This window comes from Perca fluviatilis, chromosome 10 (assembly GCF_010015445.1).
Source record: "Perca fluviatilis chromosome 10, GENO_Pfluv_1.0, whole genome shotgun sequence".
Classification (NCBI taxonomy): Eukaryota; Metazoa; Chordata; class Actinopteri; order Perciformes; family Percidae; genus Perca; species Perca fluviatilis.
In genome coordinates this window covers 33,947,881-33,966,187 of record NC_053121.1, presented here as the reverse complement: position 1 = coordinate 33,966,187, position 18,307 = coordinate 33,947,881, and the positions used below count along the sequence as shown (strand labels likewise).

At 39.6% G+C, this 18,307-nt stretch overlaps 1 protein-coding gene across 3 annotated transcripts in view; it reads left to right on the top strand.

The window, feature by feature from the left end:
• The window catches only part of htr4 (5-hydroxytryptamine receptor 4), a 215,740-nt gene that overhangs the window by 58,186 nt on the left and 139,247 nt on the right, over positions 1-18,307 (top strand). For all 3 annotated transcript variants that reach the window (XM_039813871.1, XM_039813873.1, XM_039813874.1), the window contains exon 2: positions 7,206-7,284. In XM_039813871.1, the coding sequence (XP_039669805.1) occupies positions 7,229-7,284 (56 nt within the window). In that variant the 5' untranslated portion in view covers positions 7,206-7,228. The remainder of the gene's footprint in view (positions 1-7,205; positions 7,285-18,307) is intronic.

Below are 18,307 nucleotides of genomic sequence, written 5' to 3'. Positions count from 1 at the left end.
CTCGTTACTCACATTTCAGTTCGGCTTGTTTTCATTCCGGCTTGTCATCGTTCAAAAACAAAAAAAACTATCCAGATCGCTCCATCCGGACAGAGTGAATGTGATTGTGGTTGTGGTTGGATGAGAAGTATAAACATATACCATTCCGACACCCTATTGGTTTGTACGCGATCAATCGCACCTGCACAGACCCGGTGCTAATACAGCACCGGTGCCTTAACGACCGTTATCTACCGGACCGAATAGCAACGCGGATTCCGGTGCCTTATTTAGGTTCCACTTAAATGACTGCGCTTCTCTCTGATGCTCCGAAAACGGACGTTAGAGGGAACTGAAACATCGCCGCACGGGACGCTAGTTAACACTACAGTTGGCAGCAGCTAACATTAGCCTAGCGTTAGCTAGCAGCTGGAGTGAACACGGTTAAAATGCTGACAGCTAAACGGTGTAAAGGTGTGTCTGTATTTTACTGGAGAGGATTCTAACACCAGACTGTAGCTGCCCTTGTCTGAAAAACACAGAAGAGAAGTGTCACCTTTTTCAGCCCTTCTGAGTTTGCAGGTATGATTTTAATATAACCTTAGCTATTATAGTCATTATGGCCTTTAGAAAAATGTTTTTTGTGGAAGTGGGGTTTTGTCCCCACGTTTTGCGGTTAAGCTTTTGTCCTTAATGGCATTACATCAGGGGTCTTCAATGTTTTTTAAGCCAAGGACCCCTTTACTTAAAGTTAGAAGTAGCAGGGCCCCACTACACATTGTATGAAATTAAGTTGCATATTAAACTGGGCCTACAATAACTGTTAGGGCAACCTGAAGCCTTCTTACATACCCTTTTTTCATAAGCTATTAAAATATTAATTGTTGGCATGATTTTATAAATCATATTTGAATGTTACATATGTGGCACAGTAAATCTAGGATTAACTGTATCTGTGGGCTGATATCTTAGTGACTACCTAACCTATAGGCCAGTAAGCCTATCATCAGTGGGAATTTATATTTGCTAATAATATATTGGAATTATGTTAAGGCATTTTCATTTTCTTTTTCTTTTTAAAGACTCAAAAATGTACAATAATTTGGAGGCCCCCTGCAATGACTCTGAGGACCTCCTGTTGAAGATCTCTGCCTTACATTACTTTTACTTTTATACTTTAAGTAGTTTTGAAACCAGTACTTTTACACTTTTACTTAAGTAAAAAGCTTGAGTTGATACTTCAACTTCTACAAAAGTATTTTCAAACCCTAGTATCTGTACTTCTACTTGAGTAATGAATGTGAATACTTTTGACACCACTGGTGAAACAGAGCCCCTTTCTCAATTGACAAGTCCATCCAATTATCGGTGATGATATTAAACGTAATTATGGTTACACAATGCAACTCTGATGCTATTCTGTAATTTGAGCCATTTCTTGCTGTCAGACAGCTGGAATTATGCAACATTTATATTTTTTAGAAAAAACAATTATCTGGCACCAAGGTCTGACCAGAACATGCATGGGTATGAGTGTTCATCCTTTCGGCCTCTTGCCATTAAACCTAGATATAGCCACAATTAATTTATACCATTTATTTAAAAAAAATAACTGCTGAAACGCCACATAACGATACCATTATTTTAAGAACATACCCTTAGATAATGGAAGCTCCCAGCAACCATTAAAAATGGTCCATGGAAGCTTTCAATCTGAAATCTCTTATACTGCTACAGTGTTGGCACGGACATTACTGTGCAATTTTATGACTTTACAGTATTACTTGACATGAAATAATATCAATATGGTAGACTGTGTTAGACAAGTAAATACTTACTTCTGCGAATGAGTAATTAGAAAAGTATTGTCGTTATTTGGTGAAGAGTTAACTACATTTTTCAAGTAATTTGCCTAAAACGTATGCCAACATTTACAGTTTGTACAACCTGCCTAAAATGAATAAATGAGTGCCATTAAAACATGGAATGTGAAAACTTTGGCACTTGCCAAATTATTCAGAGGACATAGAGAGAGAGTGAAACACAATAATTGATTTATCGTTTATTTTCCATTCCCATTAGTGGGGTACTCGGTGGGGCCCAACAGATGTGTGAGGGAGAACTTCCCAGTTTATGTATTGATGGTATACTTTGGTATGGGTTGCATACTTCAGGTACTTAAACAGTTTCCCCTTTGGCATGCACTCATTCAAAATACTGTACATCAGTGGCTTCTTAAGGTCACATGTCATTCTAAAGACGGTGTGTATTTATAAGTGTATTTCTGTAGCACATTTCATACACACTGTAGACATTTTGACATCTGGAAGCACAAATGACAGAAGATTGTAGGGTTTTAATGCATTTTGTAGAGTCAATAAATAATCATTTATATTTAGTGCATTCGATTTCTATTCTTAATCTCAAACTATATTATTAAACACAATAATTTAACATTATAATATACGATGCCATGAATTCAATATGCTTTAAGGCTTTTAAAGCCAGTGTCCATCTTATCCAAAATATTTAGATATTAAAGTTCTCATATTATGCTCATTTTCAGGTTCATTATTGTATTTAGAGGTTATATTAGAATAGGTTTACATGGTTTAATTTTCAAAAAAAACACCTTATTTTTGTTGTACTGCACATTGCTGCAGCTCCTCTTTTCACCCTGTGTGTTGAGCTCTCGGTTTAAGCTACAGAGTGAGGCGTCTCACTTCTGTTCCATCTTTGTTGGGAGTCGCACATGCTCACTAGCTAGGTAAGGACTACTAGCCAGTCAGAAGCAGAGTATGAGGGAGTGCCATGCTAGCAGCTAGGCGAGCATTAGAACGTGTGTTTGTCTCTGAAGTAAAGGCTGGACTACAATAGAGCTGTTTGGAGCAGTTTGTGAACAGTGTTTTCTGTTGGAGATGGTAAGTCCCATTGGGATGGAATTTGGGCTTTTTCACTTTCTAAACCTATAACATGCACAAAAAAGATATATAACACAATAAAGGAAAGGGAAAAAGCCCAAAAGCATAATGAGCACTTTAAAGCTTTACCCTCTATGATTAAATAAAGTAGGCAAGCTTAAAGTGTGTATGTGTTTTATTTCCCTCTCCTCTCCCATTGTCATGCTGTATCTGTTGCGAGAGTTAGGAGAGAGTTGAGATGGCGCCGCATATGGCGACTCGGTGTGTTTGTGCATGTTGCTTTAATGTTTTAATGTGATTTGCACTTACGATACCAAGACACATCCCTCGTGTGTGTAAACATACTTGGCAATAAAGCTTTTCTGATTCTGATTCTGATTCTGATGTGTGTGTGTGCATGTTTTTTCTTTGCATGCAAATGGAATATGTGCCATTTGGAGGACGATTCTGTACAAAGCACCTCACAATATTTTCTGAATCCATATCTGTAAGTACATACAAACCTACATTGATGTTGTGTTGGTACATTGGATGGATTAGCATGTGCTTGTGTGACATGACATCTACTATCACAGTACTGCACACTGCAGTATGCAAGTGAAACACGATGACGGCTGTCTTCTTCATTCTAAGTGTACTTTATGTGTTTGAAGATATCTCTTCCTGACAGACACATACATGGACACAGGACCCTTTCACAAGTCATTGTGCTCAATTGGTCGATACAGATGACCTTTAACCTCTTATCTCCAGCAACCTCTGGATGTCTCTTCACATTAGCAAGTTGAACCATGGGAACATGGTGTTGTGGTAATAACGTTCAGTCAAAATCCAAAAGCTTCTCGTATGTATTATATACTTGTATCAAGAGATAATCTTGATAAAGATAATTTATTATCTGATTATACTGTAGATAACAAAGATAACAAATGGAGGCCTTAATAGTAAAGTGTTTATGAAGGTCAGATTCTTTAATCCTAAATCCTTAATCCCGTTAAGTCGTTTTCTAGAAACGTGTCTTTTTCAAAGGTTAAAAGGAAGGACTCCACGATGTACGGATATACAACGATAATGAAACCCTGAAGTTGTGAGCATGAATTATGATATCTTCTGGTAAAAGTCTTTTTCAAGGACAAGACATTTACACATTCACAAGTTCTCTTTGAACAGACAAGAGTGTGGATTTTATGCTTCAGTGTGAGTCATAGACAGTTAAAGAAATGGACCAACAGATCCCGTGTCTCTGGACGGAGACCAGTGAAGGATATCAGAAGTCTCTTTCCCGGTGCTGGCTGAGCGTTACTGAGCAGCCTCCAACTGAGCTTGAAGACGTAGATGTGACGTGAGCAACCTGTCTGAAAGTCTTCTGGTAGCTGTGCCAAGAGAAATCTCAATCATTCCCAATCTTGCAGATACGGCGAGCGTAGGTACAGTATATGTAAGGAGATAACATAGGCCAGCCCGGTCTCATGGCAGTTCGTGATATGGTCACGTTTTTAAATGTATTGATTCGTGTGGTGATTACGAATTTTAAAGCAATGTATTTCAATGGGAAGCATATTTCGTGATAGTAGTATTGATAAGGCGAATGTCCGCGCAGTTGGTCGAGGTGGTGGATGGGTCAAACAACACAGGACTTTCACCCCGGAGACCGGGGCTCAGGTCCCGCGTGTTGCAGTTCCTTTCCGCGTTATTATCTTCCTAACCACAACGGTCCCGCTGTTGTCGGCGTGTCCTGCGTGTGGCGGTTCCTTTCCCCGTTATTCTTTTCCTAACCACAACCATCCCGTTGTTGTGGCGTATTATTGTTGTTGTTGTTGTTGTTGTTGTTGTTGTTGTTGTTGTTGTTGTGTGCCCCTGCGCCTGGGGATGCGCCTGGGGATCGCCTCCCACATGTGGCGGTCCGTCCTGTTGTTGTGGCCGGCGTGTGGCGCCTCATTTCCCCCGTTGTTGTGTCCCCCAGAGCAGGTTCGAAAATCGTGACCTGTACACGTTCAATAAATCAAAATCACGTGACTAACAGCATTGTCTTCAGGGTCAAAACAAGCTAAATATGAGCAATTATTGACATATCACGTTAATAGGAAGATAACACGCCTGGAAATACTGTATAACTATAACCACTATACCACTATAACTATAACTGTGCTCAGTTTCTGTATGGAGATTATAACTTTCCAGGAATGCTAGCCGTCTGTCTTCATTGCTGTAAAAGCTCCAGAATAAATAATCCATGCAACAGTTAACTAGTAGAGTATGCAGTTCAGCGTGTGTGTGTGTGTGTGTGTGTGTGTGTGTGTGTGTGTGTGTGTGTGTGTGCGCGTGTGTGTGCGTTAAGCATTTTGAACATGATGTTATATAGATCAACGTTTACATGATTGCATGTTTAGCTTCTGCATCTGTGTGTGTGAGAGAGTTAGAATGAACATTGTGTAAGAGGATTATGCACACCAGCATTATTTTGGATGTCACAAAACTGGGCTTCCTTTATATTACTGCCAAGACTAGAAGGAAATAATGAAAGAACAAACATATTTATGTATGTGTGACATTTTTAGCGAGGGTGAATTTGTTCCCCCTTCATTTCACAACAGAAAGTTTATGTATTTATGCTGCATAGCACAACATGTTCTATCTATTGTCTGAGGCTATGAGCCCTTCCCTTTGTGTTATTATTTATAGTGGAGATAATGTAATGACTTTGTTCATTTTTTGTTGGATTTGTATGCGTGATGAACTGGTTCTGACAGCTACCCATATGGCTGAAGCTTAACAGGTTGTGTTATACAGGGGGTAAATCTGCAGGCCGTGATCCTCCTGATCTCTCTGTCGGGCTGACCTTTACTGTGCATCCCGACTGCACGCCCGTGGAAATTTACATTTACCTAACAATAAAGCTTTTCTCTAACACTGTTTTGGTTGAAGGAAAATTCAGCATAAATAATAAAAAAATAAAATTAAAAATTAAAAAATAAACGGTTTTGTTAGCAGTCACATCGTCCCATTATACATTATTTCCTCTTACTGGCTTCCCAGGCTGACCCATGATTATCTCCATTTTAAGAATGTATTTTGTTGTTTTACTTAACAAAATGAAAACGATTAATTTATTCAACAACCCAAGTTGTAATCTTTTTTTACTTGAAAAGCAAAAGCTCAAAAAATTGCACCTTAGGTATCTTCCAAAACTCTGGTGCTTCTCCCAAATGGTTCCAAGCGTCAAATCCAGATTCCTTTCATGAAAAATTTATAATGAAAACTATTGGAATTACAAGCGTTTCCCCTCTGAGCCTTGCTTTTATTTACACTTTACCTGGTAGAAACATTACCTCACCTTTATATCTTAAAGTGCTCATATTATGCTTTTTGGCTTTTCCCCTTTGCTTTATTGTGTTATATAACTTTTTTGTGCACATTATAGCTTTACAAAGTGAAAAAGCCCAAAGTCCACCCCAAAGCGACTTACCATCTCCAACAGAAAACACTGTTCACCAACTGCTCCAAACAGCTCTATTGTAGTCCAGCCTTTACTTCAGAGACAAACATGGTCACTTTGTAACACACGTTATAATGCTCGCCTAGCTGCTAGCATGGCACGCCCTCATACTCTGCTTCTGACTGGCTAGCAGTACTTACTGCGCATGTGCGACTCCCAACAAAGATGGAACAGAAGTGAGATGCCTCACTCTGTAGCTAAAACAGAGAGCTCAACACACAGGGTGAAAAGAGGAGCTGCAGCAAAGTGCAGTACAACAAAACTATAGTGTTTTTTGAAAATTAAACCATGTAAACCTATTCTGATATAATCTCAAATACAATTATGAACCTGAAAATGAACATAATATGAGCACTTTAAAGCATTAACAACTGTGTGGTTATCACAGTGAGGTATACCAGCAAATAAATTGAAGGATAAGTTGAACTCCAAATGCTAAATAAATTTGAACATGTTTTTTTATTTATTGATTTACTTACCTCTACTTAACCAGGGGGTCTCTTGGGAAATATTCCACCTTTTACAGGAAAGACATGGCCATAAATACTTATTCTAAGTCTATCCTTTGCTTAATCCAAGAGTATTGCCCCCAATGTCTGATGCAGCACACACAGTGCCGGCCAATTGGCAGTAGACTTTAAATGTCAAAGGAAATTGTTGCATTTGCATAATTCTGTTTTGAGTTAATGATAATGTAATCTACTGAGTCTGCAAACTGCATGAATTGTTTCATAGTTGTGATTAAAAGTTCAGCCTATAATGAAATATGTGATTATGTCAATTTGTTAATTGTGATCTTCTGTCTGCAGGGACTCTCTGCATTTATGGTTACATGAATGTCAGCGCTGCAGGCCAGATGCCGGTGATGGAGGAGCTTGTCAGTGAGAGGTGAGTACTAATCAGCTTTTATGTCAAATAATCACCGTCTTTGTGATTGAACACTTCCTGACAATGGTTACACAACATATCAAAACACGTGGAAACCCAAAGAAACGTCTGCAGACCGGCTCCGCTGCGTGTCTGCTGCGTGCTCCGCCGTCCGTCAATACCCACCAGGTCCGGATTTGTTGCGGCACGGCTGCGGCCATGACTGACAGCTGTAGTCACCAGGACCCACGAGATCTCGCGAATTCACGTAGAATAGAACCACAAAACCAACAACAATTTGTTTCCATCCAGAGGAGTAGAGGGGTAACAGCTCTGTGCTGTGTTTTCAAGGTGTAGTGCAGGGAAATATGATCCGCCGTGAGCACGGCATATTTCATTTTGAAAATTAACCGGATGTTTATTTTGTTTCTGTGGTCGACTTCCTGTCCCGCACTATCTGCTGTGTGCTGAATTGCTGCGGAGCTCTCCAGCGTCCGGCAAAAACAGAAGCTCTGCGTATCTGCTCCGGAGGGCTGCAGATCACCGGAGCTGGGACGCAGTTGGAACGCAGCCGTTCTGCAGTCAGTGGAAATACACACGCTGACTTTAGTGGAAATCGAATGACTCCGCCGCTGTTCCGGAGCGGATCTGCAGCCGTTGCGCAGCCGGTGGAAATTGGGGGTCATTCAAATGCAAAATTATAACATTTAGCCCTTGTGTTGTCTGCCATTCCACCATGCGTCGTCCTACCGGCTCAAAACTGAAAACCTTTCTCTAGGTCTCTTTTTCAACACTTTGGGTACTTTTGTCAATATTCTTGCCGCTTTTTTGCGTTTAATGTTTCTTTTCACTAGCATGTATAAACACCACCAACACCAACTTATTACCATTACTATTACAATTAGTTTTTGAATTCATGGTCAATAATAATCCTCACTTATAGGAAATCATGTCTAATACTAAAGTTAAAAAAACACAAATTATGAATTATTTAGACTATTATTAAAGGAAGGATAATGACAGCAGCATATATGTCAACAATCAGTGAGGATACTGTTTCGAAACATTTCAAAAACAAATTCAAATGCAAAAAATTTTTATAAAACACCCAAAATGTAATGAAAGTAGAGTTCAGATCTTTTGTTGTACTTGCGAAGCGCTTTGTATGGAATCATCAGTGTTATTTTTGGGCAATCAAAATTAGGTAGTTAAAAAGAAACCCATATCTCTGATATAGACATTTAGAAAATGGGTCAAATTTGACCCGAAGACAACACAAGGGTTAGTATTTCTGTTTTAAAAAAGTGGATGTTTGCATGTGGCCTTCCATGGCATCTTTAGATGCTTGCAGTCCAATGCATAAATTGTAGTAAGTGGTTCAGATTTCCACTGTGGACACTTACTACACTAACTAACCACTCACCTAAAGTTTGGCATCTCTGGATGTCACCTTTCTTTCTCATTACTCAACATGCCGTTTTTATGGAAATTTGAATGCTTAGTCTAATGAGAACTCTTTTTTTATTATGTTATTATTTTTGTCAATGAAGGCTGATTAGCAAGCTTATAGCAACAAAATAATGTACACTTGAATTCTGTTGTATTCCTTAATTTGTGAATGTCAGCATTATTAGCATTTTTAGAATGGGATTCAATTCAAATCAATTTTATTTATAGTGTCAAATAAAGTAAGCTCAGGACACTTACAGATAGAGTAGGTCTAGACCACACTATAATTTCCAGAGACCCAACAATTCACCCCCAAGAGCAAGCTAAATAGCACAGTGACCTCAATTTGTACGGATGCTGTGAGGTATTTCTTTTCTCATAAATGTGGACCCCCAGACTTGTCAAGTCAATTTCAGTTATATAATTGAATATCACAAATTTGCCTCAAGGGGCTTTACAATCTGTACAGCATACAAGACTCTACATTATTAGTCCTTTCACTTCTGGAGTGATTTTACTTACAGATGAGTGACAAACAAAATAAAATAAAGCAACGTACTTGAGTGTCTTCATAAAGTGTTGGTGCCCCACAAGCAACCAGTGCGGCTTCAAAGCTCCTCAAAAAAAAGTCTTCAGGTCTCTGAGCTCTACTGGAGGGATTAACACTTTTCTTCCAAAAGGATCTTTTCTCATTTGGTGCTTTTATGATGATGTTGCCCCAAAATTTCTCATTGGTGTTGACCGTAAGGCCATGGCATATTATTCAAAATTTTCATATTCATCAAACCACTCAGTGAATCCTTATGACCCTTACTGTATGGACGCATGTGCATTTATTCTCTTTAATGTATTAACGTTCCTTTAACTTCCATCTGTTTATACTCTGTATGGTGCCAGAGCAGTTCGACATATGAGGCTACATTTACATTGCTACGTTTTGGTTTTTAAGCAGAATTTTGAGCCGAAAGTGATGTCCGTGCACACAAGTGGTTTTAGCTGCAGTAGAAGAACTAATCTCTGTTTAAACTAACACGGCCAAACCCCATATCTCATCAACATTCTGGTATACCGGGCATGCGTATTCCGGGGTAAACAGGAGGCAGCATATATAGTTGCAACGTTAGTAGCTTAGTCTCAGAGACCGAGATGTCATGACCCAATAAGGCGGCGAAACATTGGCGTCAGTGTCGGTGCTGCTAAAGGTCTCTGCATGAGGCCGATGAGACTGCAACACAACCCCGAAGATTGTTTTCAAATTTCTCCGGTTTAGAGGCTCTGAAACACCAGAGCAGTGTGAATGTGAGGTGTAAACCATAGGGTGTAAATGTAGCAAAAGATATTCGTTTTTAAACCAGAACGTAAATGTAACCTCAGTCTCACCTAATGAAGTTGCACTGACTGAAACAGTGTGTGTGCATCTGAATTGTTCATATATTCATCTACACAAACTGTTTATCTGAAAAAATAGCAGAGATGGCTGCTGCATTGTGTAATAAACCAGTCTCTGAGGTCTCCAGATCAAAAATAAATTGACTGCCCTGATTCCTTCTTTAAGGGCATTCTCATCTTCAGATGTTTGACTCAGCTGAGGAAACAATAGACAGTGTGGGATTTCTAATGCACCGCTCACTGCCTCTCTAGTTAGCTTGCCCTCAGGCTTGTTGGTTTGATTGAAACAGGGATCTTGAAACTGTTGGGTGGTCTTTTTGCGATGCTTTGGAATGTGCCAGCGTCCTCCGCCTGGCTAACATCTTTTTAGTCCTGAGGGTGAGAGAGAGATTTGAATTTTTCTTTCATTATCACTGTGAAGGCACAGTGGGACCATTTTTATTCTGACTGCTTGCTTTGACTCACAGAGAAAAGAGAAAAGAAACTGATGCATAGAGGGAAAGACACCAAAAAATAGCAGACGTACAGTACTTCAAGAAAACAAAGATAGGAGAATAGAAAAGACAACAACAGACAAAAGGAAGACAAGTTGTACTGCAAGTCTCTGTTGGTGTATTTCGACACTAATTATCTTCACAATGATACCAACACTTCTCCCTGTGCTTTCTCTCTCTTTCTGTCAGAGGTACAGTTGGGCGATATGGAAAAAATACAGTATCATGATATTGTTGACCAAATACCTCAATATCGATATTGCAGCGATATTGTAGGGTTCACAATTGGTGCTTACAAAAAAATATTTACACAATGAGATTTTTGATAAATAATCATCATTAATGTGTATATAATAACTAAGTGGGTAAAGACAAATAATAGAAAAGCTAGAACTTTACAGTGAAATTTACATCACTTTACTGTAATCCAGCCATGAAAACCAGGGACAGATAACACTTGTGTCATATCACGATATTACGATATCCAAAATCTAAGACGATATCCAGTCTCATATCACGATATCGATATAATATTGATATATTTCCCAGCCCTAGTCAGAGGCTAAGTTAAGTCCAAACTTGTTTGTCTGTTTATTTGGATCTCTACATGTTGTCACCTTTTACCGCTTTCTAAAGTAGCTCCGGTATGAACGAGATAAGAGCCCAGCAGGAGAGCACAAAAATCCCTCGACAATTAAACATCCATCACCATCACATTTAGTCTCAACAATTTCTTGTCTCTGCAAAGATCTTGTTAGATTTTGGAACTGTTTATCTAGGAAATGTGAATATTATCTATCAGTCAGGCAGTTTGCTTGTTCTTGTGGGAAATTTTCACTAGTTTGTAGCCTACATAATTAAATGTCTGTTATTCTTAGAGGAACCAAAACTGATGACACTGATCACACTTCAATGCACTTCTCTTTAATGCAAGATTAACATAATTAGCATACTTCTTAATCTTACCCACTATTTCTTAATTAGTGGAAACACTATCTGCTGTTGCTGCTACAGTAACTTACCAGGAGGCACAAACATATATTAGTCACATCACACATGTTTTTTTGAATCTTGAATCTTGCACTACATGTGCAGGCAGTATGGCATCACATTACCGTCTTATCTCTCAGTTACCACTCTGGCGTTTAGGTCCTCTGGCATGGTTCCCCCCGTTAACACCTTGTGACATCTGTTCCTGGTTTTTTAAAAGATTTAAATAAGCTTGAGTTTTGTTTGCAGGCAGCATTAGATTATAGCACTATAACTATTTTTTTCTTTCAAAGTCATATATTAACTTCATACGCACATTCTTGCATGATAGCAAACAAATGAACAATTAAATGCCAACACTTAGTTATTAAGATCCAATACAAATCTATTGTACATCGATTATCTTTATTATTATTGTAAAAGTTTTAGTATCAGCCTACATAAATAACAACATTACATGTGATTGATTCACTTTTATACATTTATAGTTTCCATAAGAATGCTAATTTTGTTAAACATGCAAATCTTTCATATATGCATGTTAAGCTACAGAAGTATTCTGTGTTTGTGTAGTGCATTACTGATTATTTGCAGAGTGAAATGCCTCAGAGCAAGGAATCTTAATTAGCCAATATGGCTCCTAATGCACAACCCAGTTCTTTTGCAGCCTTTGAAATGTTATGATTGGTGGAGACTCTTTAGCAACGCTTCCTGTTAGCTTGTCAAGGGGGGCGAGATGATTTGTCACACATTTACATTTTTATGTAGTGGGTGTGAAGATGGTTTTGAATCATTTCTCGTTATGATCTTATTTGTCACATCCATTTAATAGACACCTTTGATTTCCATCACTACATCATGCGTACACCAGAATAAGGAACATGGAACCCAATTTTAATAAATACCAGTAATCAATGCATTCAGGTATGTGCACATTAGCAGTATTGTTGAGCTTCCATATACACAGTGTGTGATGCAAAATGAATATGAAATGAAAAGCCATTTTAGTACATCACAGTTACAGCATGTCCTTTTGTGTATGCTGTGTTCTAGCTTTATACTTAACATTTTAAATGCATCCATTTTAGTAGCTACATATTTACAGTAATGTTAGTGTGGCATAATGCAGATTTAGCAGAAACCGTCTTTTATCTTGGCACACTGTTAAATTGAAACAAAAGTTATGTCTGCTGAACATGCTCTATCTAAAATTGATCTTTCTTGGGTGTGGCCATATTTTGTGTTGTGTTTAGTTTATGTCTGAGTTTATGAGCAGGTTTGAGTTATAGAAAGAGGAGTTTGGAGGTAAACATTTAGAAGATGCTTATATTCCACCAAAGATGCAGTTTCTCAGTGCCCATTTTGCATCTTGTATTTAAATCTAAATGTAGGACGTGCACATTCAGTAGTTGTATCTTAAGTTAATTGTGTGGTAAATGGTTCCTCTGCTTGCTTAAATGGCGGGACCAGTAGCAATAGCCAATAATAAAACCAATAATGAAACCCTTTGTTTGACACAAGCCCAACATTTTTTTTTTTTTATAAAAAATGGCAAGAACATTATCAGGGCTTTCACTCACTGGTTGGATGGCTAAAGACACTGCACAAGTTTCAACAGTAAATCTTATTATGGCATCATAATAAAGCATCAATTGCCCTTGAAGAAGACCCTGAAACAGCTGACACTGCATGCACGAAGAATGTCCCCACTTATATCCAATGGACTGTAAAACTATAGCTATCTTCAACCAATACTTATATTTCACATGTCAGACACATCCGGCAATGTAATAGATCATGTCAAGGACTTTCATGCAACCATCAAGCGTGATAATCCCGGAAAAGGCCTGCGTGTTTGAGGCATAAGTCAATACGATACAGTCAGTCTGACTCAGAGCGGTCAGATAGCAGCGAGCTTCTCTTTTACCCTCCTCAAATCCGCTTTCCCTCTCGCGCTGCTATTTACCACTCCTCACCACCTCAGGTGTCCTATGACACATCCTGTTTTCCAGATGATTGCTTTCAACAGGGAAGTTTGGCCTCAGACAGCATGAAACTAAACAGAAAGATGGAGAGAGCAGGTCGCCTCTGCCTGCTTGTGTTGTTACAGTACATTTGACGATGTTTGCTCACTCAGGGCCAGATGTACTAACGCTTTTGCGCCCACTTCAGGTGTATTTTTTCCCAATGTGCACGTAAAAGCATGGCCAGGTATGTACAAACAGGCCGCACTGAGGTAAAAGCGCAGACTCTTTTCCATGTCATGCATATGCATTCATGGGAGGGTGAAGGGGAAAGTGGGAGTTTCCCAGAAAGAAATGGGAGGAGAAGCGTAAAGTGCGCCTAATTCCACAGTATGTACAAAAACCGCCCGTGAAAGCGGGCCTCTATTTTGCGGTGAACATTCTCCGCCTCTTAAAAGCAGGTGTAAACCAGCCGCAAATGGGTTTCCCCGCACATGCCTCCTGGTGAAATGGCAGAAGTAATCCGAGCAAGACGAAGATAGGCCAAGGAGACGAGCTGAAAAGATTTTTGCCACAAGTATCACACTTTTTCAGTTGAGTGAACACAAAATCATTAAGCATTACAGATTAAGCAGCCATGCAATAGTACAGTTACTGGAAGAAATCAAAGATGACATTGAATCTCCGACTCAGTGTTCACATTCCATTCCAGCAATTGTTAAACTCCTCGCTACATTACAAATATTAATATTAATATAACACGCATCAAGCTGTTACCTCATGAACAAGCAGATCAACCTCGTTATCGCTAAATCTTTGTTTTCCACTGACTTGGTGGCTGATCCATGACAGAAAGATGCGCGCAGTTCACGGTATAGTAGGCGGAGAAAGGCGCTGATTACCCGATGAACTGCAGGTTTGGTAAATACTAAGTGAGCTGTAGTATGACAGCATGCGCTTTCTGCGGGTTGGCCATGGCGCTGATAACGCTACATTCGCAAATGTAAGTACATATTGCCCTAATTCTTTTGTTTGCTCTTCATGCAGTTCATTCCATGTAATCCATTTGTGGACATACCATGAGATGGATAAATGGTGTACACAATGCCCTACAGTTTTCTATCATCATGATAGTGATGCAAACAATTACTAGTGAACATTTTTTTATATATTTTGTAAGAAAGTTTGTCTGTTTTGCAGCAATATCTGACATTCTCAATCGGTTCTCCCTCTTAACTTGTCAAATACGGCAGCTTGGTCAGTGGCCCTCGGTCTGATACCAAGGCAGCCTTGAAAAAAGCGTACGAGACACACTGGGCTCACAAAGTCGACCACGTTGCTGGAAGATAACGTAGAATGCCGGTAGGAAGTAGTATTAAAGGCTGAAGCTCTGCATCAGGACACAGGTTCGGGTGGTGGATGGGTTAAACAACTCAGGACTTTAACCCAGGAGACGTGGTTCGAGTCCCATGTGTCACCTTTGTTACTTTACAAACTTTCTTTTATCCAGGAAGTGTGACGGACTTTGAAGCAAATTGAACATAGTGTCCAAACAAGGAAATTCCAACTCCTGGGAACATCAAGTGATTCACTCTGACCCCCCCAAAAAAACTTTTCCCCATAGCTTAACATGGCTAAAGCGATTTCTGCAACAACAAAAGATTTGAGCGGTCACTATCAGAATTTGATTTGTTCGGTCCGATTACATTTGGAAAGTCTAGAAGAGATGCAAGATTAAATCATTTAATCCCGATTTAAATTAACAAAGCACAAAATTGGAAGTAGACTGCTCGGCCAGGGAAAATCTCTAGTGCGCCTGCTCTGTGTGCCCCACCCGGGATCCTTCCTAACCCTAAGTGGTTTTACGTAGTTTTATTTGAATTCGCAACGTGAGCCACGTTGATGTTCCCCGTGTTTAAAGTTATTGTCATCAAGATTTTCATCTTGTTAATTGTCTAGAACGTACCTATCTATCAAAAAGTGAGTTAAAACAACGAGAGCATATGACCCACTGATGAAAGCTCTTGAATTTGCTGCTTTGTCAAGTAATACAGTCTGACTGTCTGTGGCGCACAGTTAGTGGCGCTTTTTACGTGAGTCAGCAGCGGTTGGTCTCTCCCCGTCTGCCCAGGTGGAGCTTGGCAGCGCCGGTTATGCTGCGTTCCATTGTACTCGGAAATTGGAAACTTCCAACGAGGAAAGATGCATTATTAAAAGGTACATTAATTGGCCTGGCACTACCTTTTACTACCGCTGACTCACAATGGCGGACCAACAGACAAAAGAGAGAAAGAAGACCGTTCAACTTTGAGACCAAACTAAGAAAAAAAAAAAAACACTACCACAAGAGGGCCGAGCTGATGCTGGCTGAGATGATCTCTTCCATCAACTGCAGCCAGTCTGTGTGCAGCTCAGGTGGGACAGAGACACCTGACAACAACTTTAAAACAGAAACCGTAGTGGAGGGTCACAGTTTAATGCGCCGGCCTGGGGCACCCATTGCATTGACAAGTGACACCAATGACAAAGCATCAGTATGTGACAAGTTAGGATGAGAATGTAATGTTAGAATTCACAATGGGACTACTCTGGACATTGAAAAATGTTGAGCGTTACAAAGTGACGCCAAGGTGTCCTGACCAAACTGCCTTTTTTGACAAGTTGGGAGTGAGACATTCTACATTTGTGATTTATCCAGCACCAGTGACGGACTGACCATCTGGAATTTGTATCAGAAGGGCAGCACCCCTATGGACCCCTATAGACCACTACTGATAATATGTCTTTGGTTCATTTTGATAAGTTATTTTATGCATGCAGCCACAGATATTCAAGATTGTACTGCGGCGAGGTGTGTGGAAAGATTCACTCGGAAAGCAGAGTTACTAATTTCCAAGTTAGGTTATTGACGAAAAAAAACAGGGCCGATGTGTTGCAAATGCCAGGGCCGTTTTAATCCCAGTTCGTCACTTTCCAGCACTTGGAACCAGCTCCTTCGGTTGTGCAAGAGTAAATAAGCTCTTTGACCTAAAGTCTATTTTTTACAGAGTTTGCATGCAGGTTGTATCAGGGATCAGCCTCATTTATCATCTGTCACGTTAAGCCACCTATACACAATGTTGACACACTGATTCTTAACTGCAGCAGTGGCAGCACATTCTATCCTTCCATTCAAGCCCTACTTACGGCGTTCGGCTGTGTTGCAGAATGAAGAGACTTGGCAGCCAACGCAGTAAACCGTATTTTTTGAACACAGACTGAATAATTCATTCAGCAACTGCTGACGTAATCTCAATAAGACATTCTCCATTCATACAAAAAAAGCATTTACTGATGAATGAGGCTGAGATCATCAAAAACGAATGCCGAGGCTCCCATTCAACTTAGCAAGGATCATATCTGAATCGAAGCACACAAATGATGCCATCAAAATCTCCGGCAATGAAACCGACGTGATTTAGGCCTCTGAATTGTTTTCCTCCCAGATAGACACAAAATAGTTTGGGACAAAATGTTGCTAAAGCTACACAATAACACAATACAATACACAATATTTGTATATTACTGTATATATACATATATAATATTTGTCTGCAATAGGTGGAAATTACAAATTGAATCGAGTCGAGGCGAGTAGAGTGGAGGCAAGTTGAGCAGGTACCATGTAATGGAAAAACACCATTTGAGTAAGAAGGAGCTTTACCGTCTCCAGGCTGTTCAGAACTCTGCCGCAAGGCTTTTACCTCACATTAACGAAAGAGCACACATCACACCTGTCTTAGCAGCACTCCACTGGTTACCAGTCCAGAATAGAATTCAATTTAAAATCTTGGTCCTTACTTTTAGAGCCCTGCACGGTCTATTTCCTCCCTACATCTCTGACTTGATACAGCTTCATACTCCCACCTGTAGTCTGAGGTCATTAGGTCAGAGGCTATTAGTGGTCCCCCGCACTCAATGTAAAACTAGAGGGGGTCAATCATTCCAAGCAGTGGCTCCTAGGCTGTGGAATGTCTTCCTTTTCCATGTTGTGTGAATTCTGTCAAGTCTTTTCAAAAGCAGACTCTGCTATTCAAGCAGGCTTTTAGTTAGTCGAGGGTTTATTATATGGTTATGTTTTCTATTTGTATTTAAATGGTCTTGTATTTTAATTTGTTGTATTGTATTACATTTTGTTGTGAAGCACTTTGTGATTTTTTTATCTGTGAAAGGTGCTATACAAATAAACTTTACTCACTTACTAACACTGTGTTTTGCACAGGTAAGCATTTCACACTGACTCTGAATAAAGTGTGAGGGGTGGTGCATACTATTTTAATCTTCATTTCTCATGCTTTCGTCCCTTGCCGAGCAAAAGACTCTCGGGCCATTAGTCACTTGGGAAAGCCGAATGGTCATTTTGCATCACTAATACAGTTCAAAAGCAGGATAAATGAGGAGGTGGAACTTCTTCAGTAGCTACTTTCCAAACATGTCACTCAAGATTTGAACTTGATTCATGCTGTTTTTAACACGCAGACAAGGAAAAATAAAACAAAATTTAAAAGAGGGGTTGGAAGGATATGTTTTTGCCAGCTTCTCCACTGAAACAAATATGTCATATTTCATGCTGAAGTGCAGATCAATTAGCTAATTTTTGCTGACAAGTGGCTCTGAGTTAAAGTCTGCCCAGTGTTTTCACACAGAGTTGTTCCCTTTGATACTTGCTGCTGCAGACAGTGTTTCTGATCTTACTGACAGACACACACAGACTTCCAC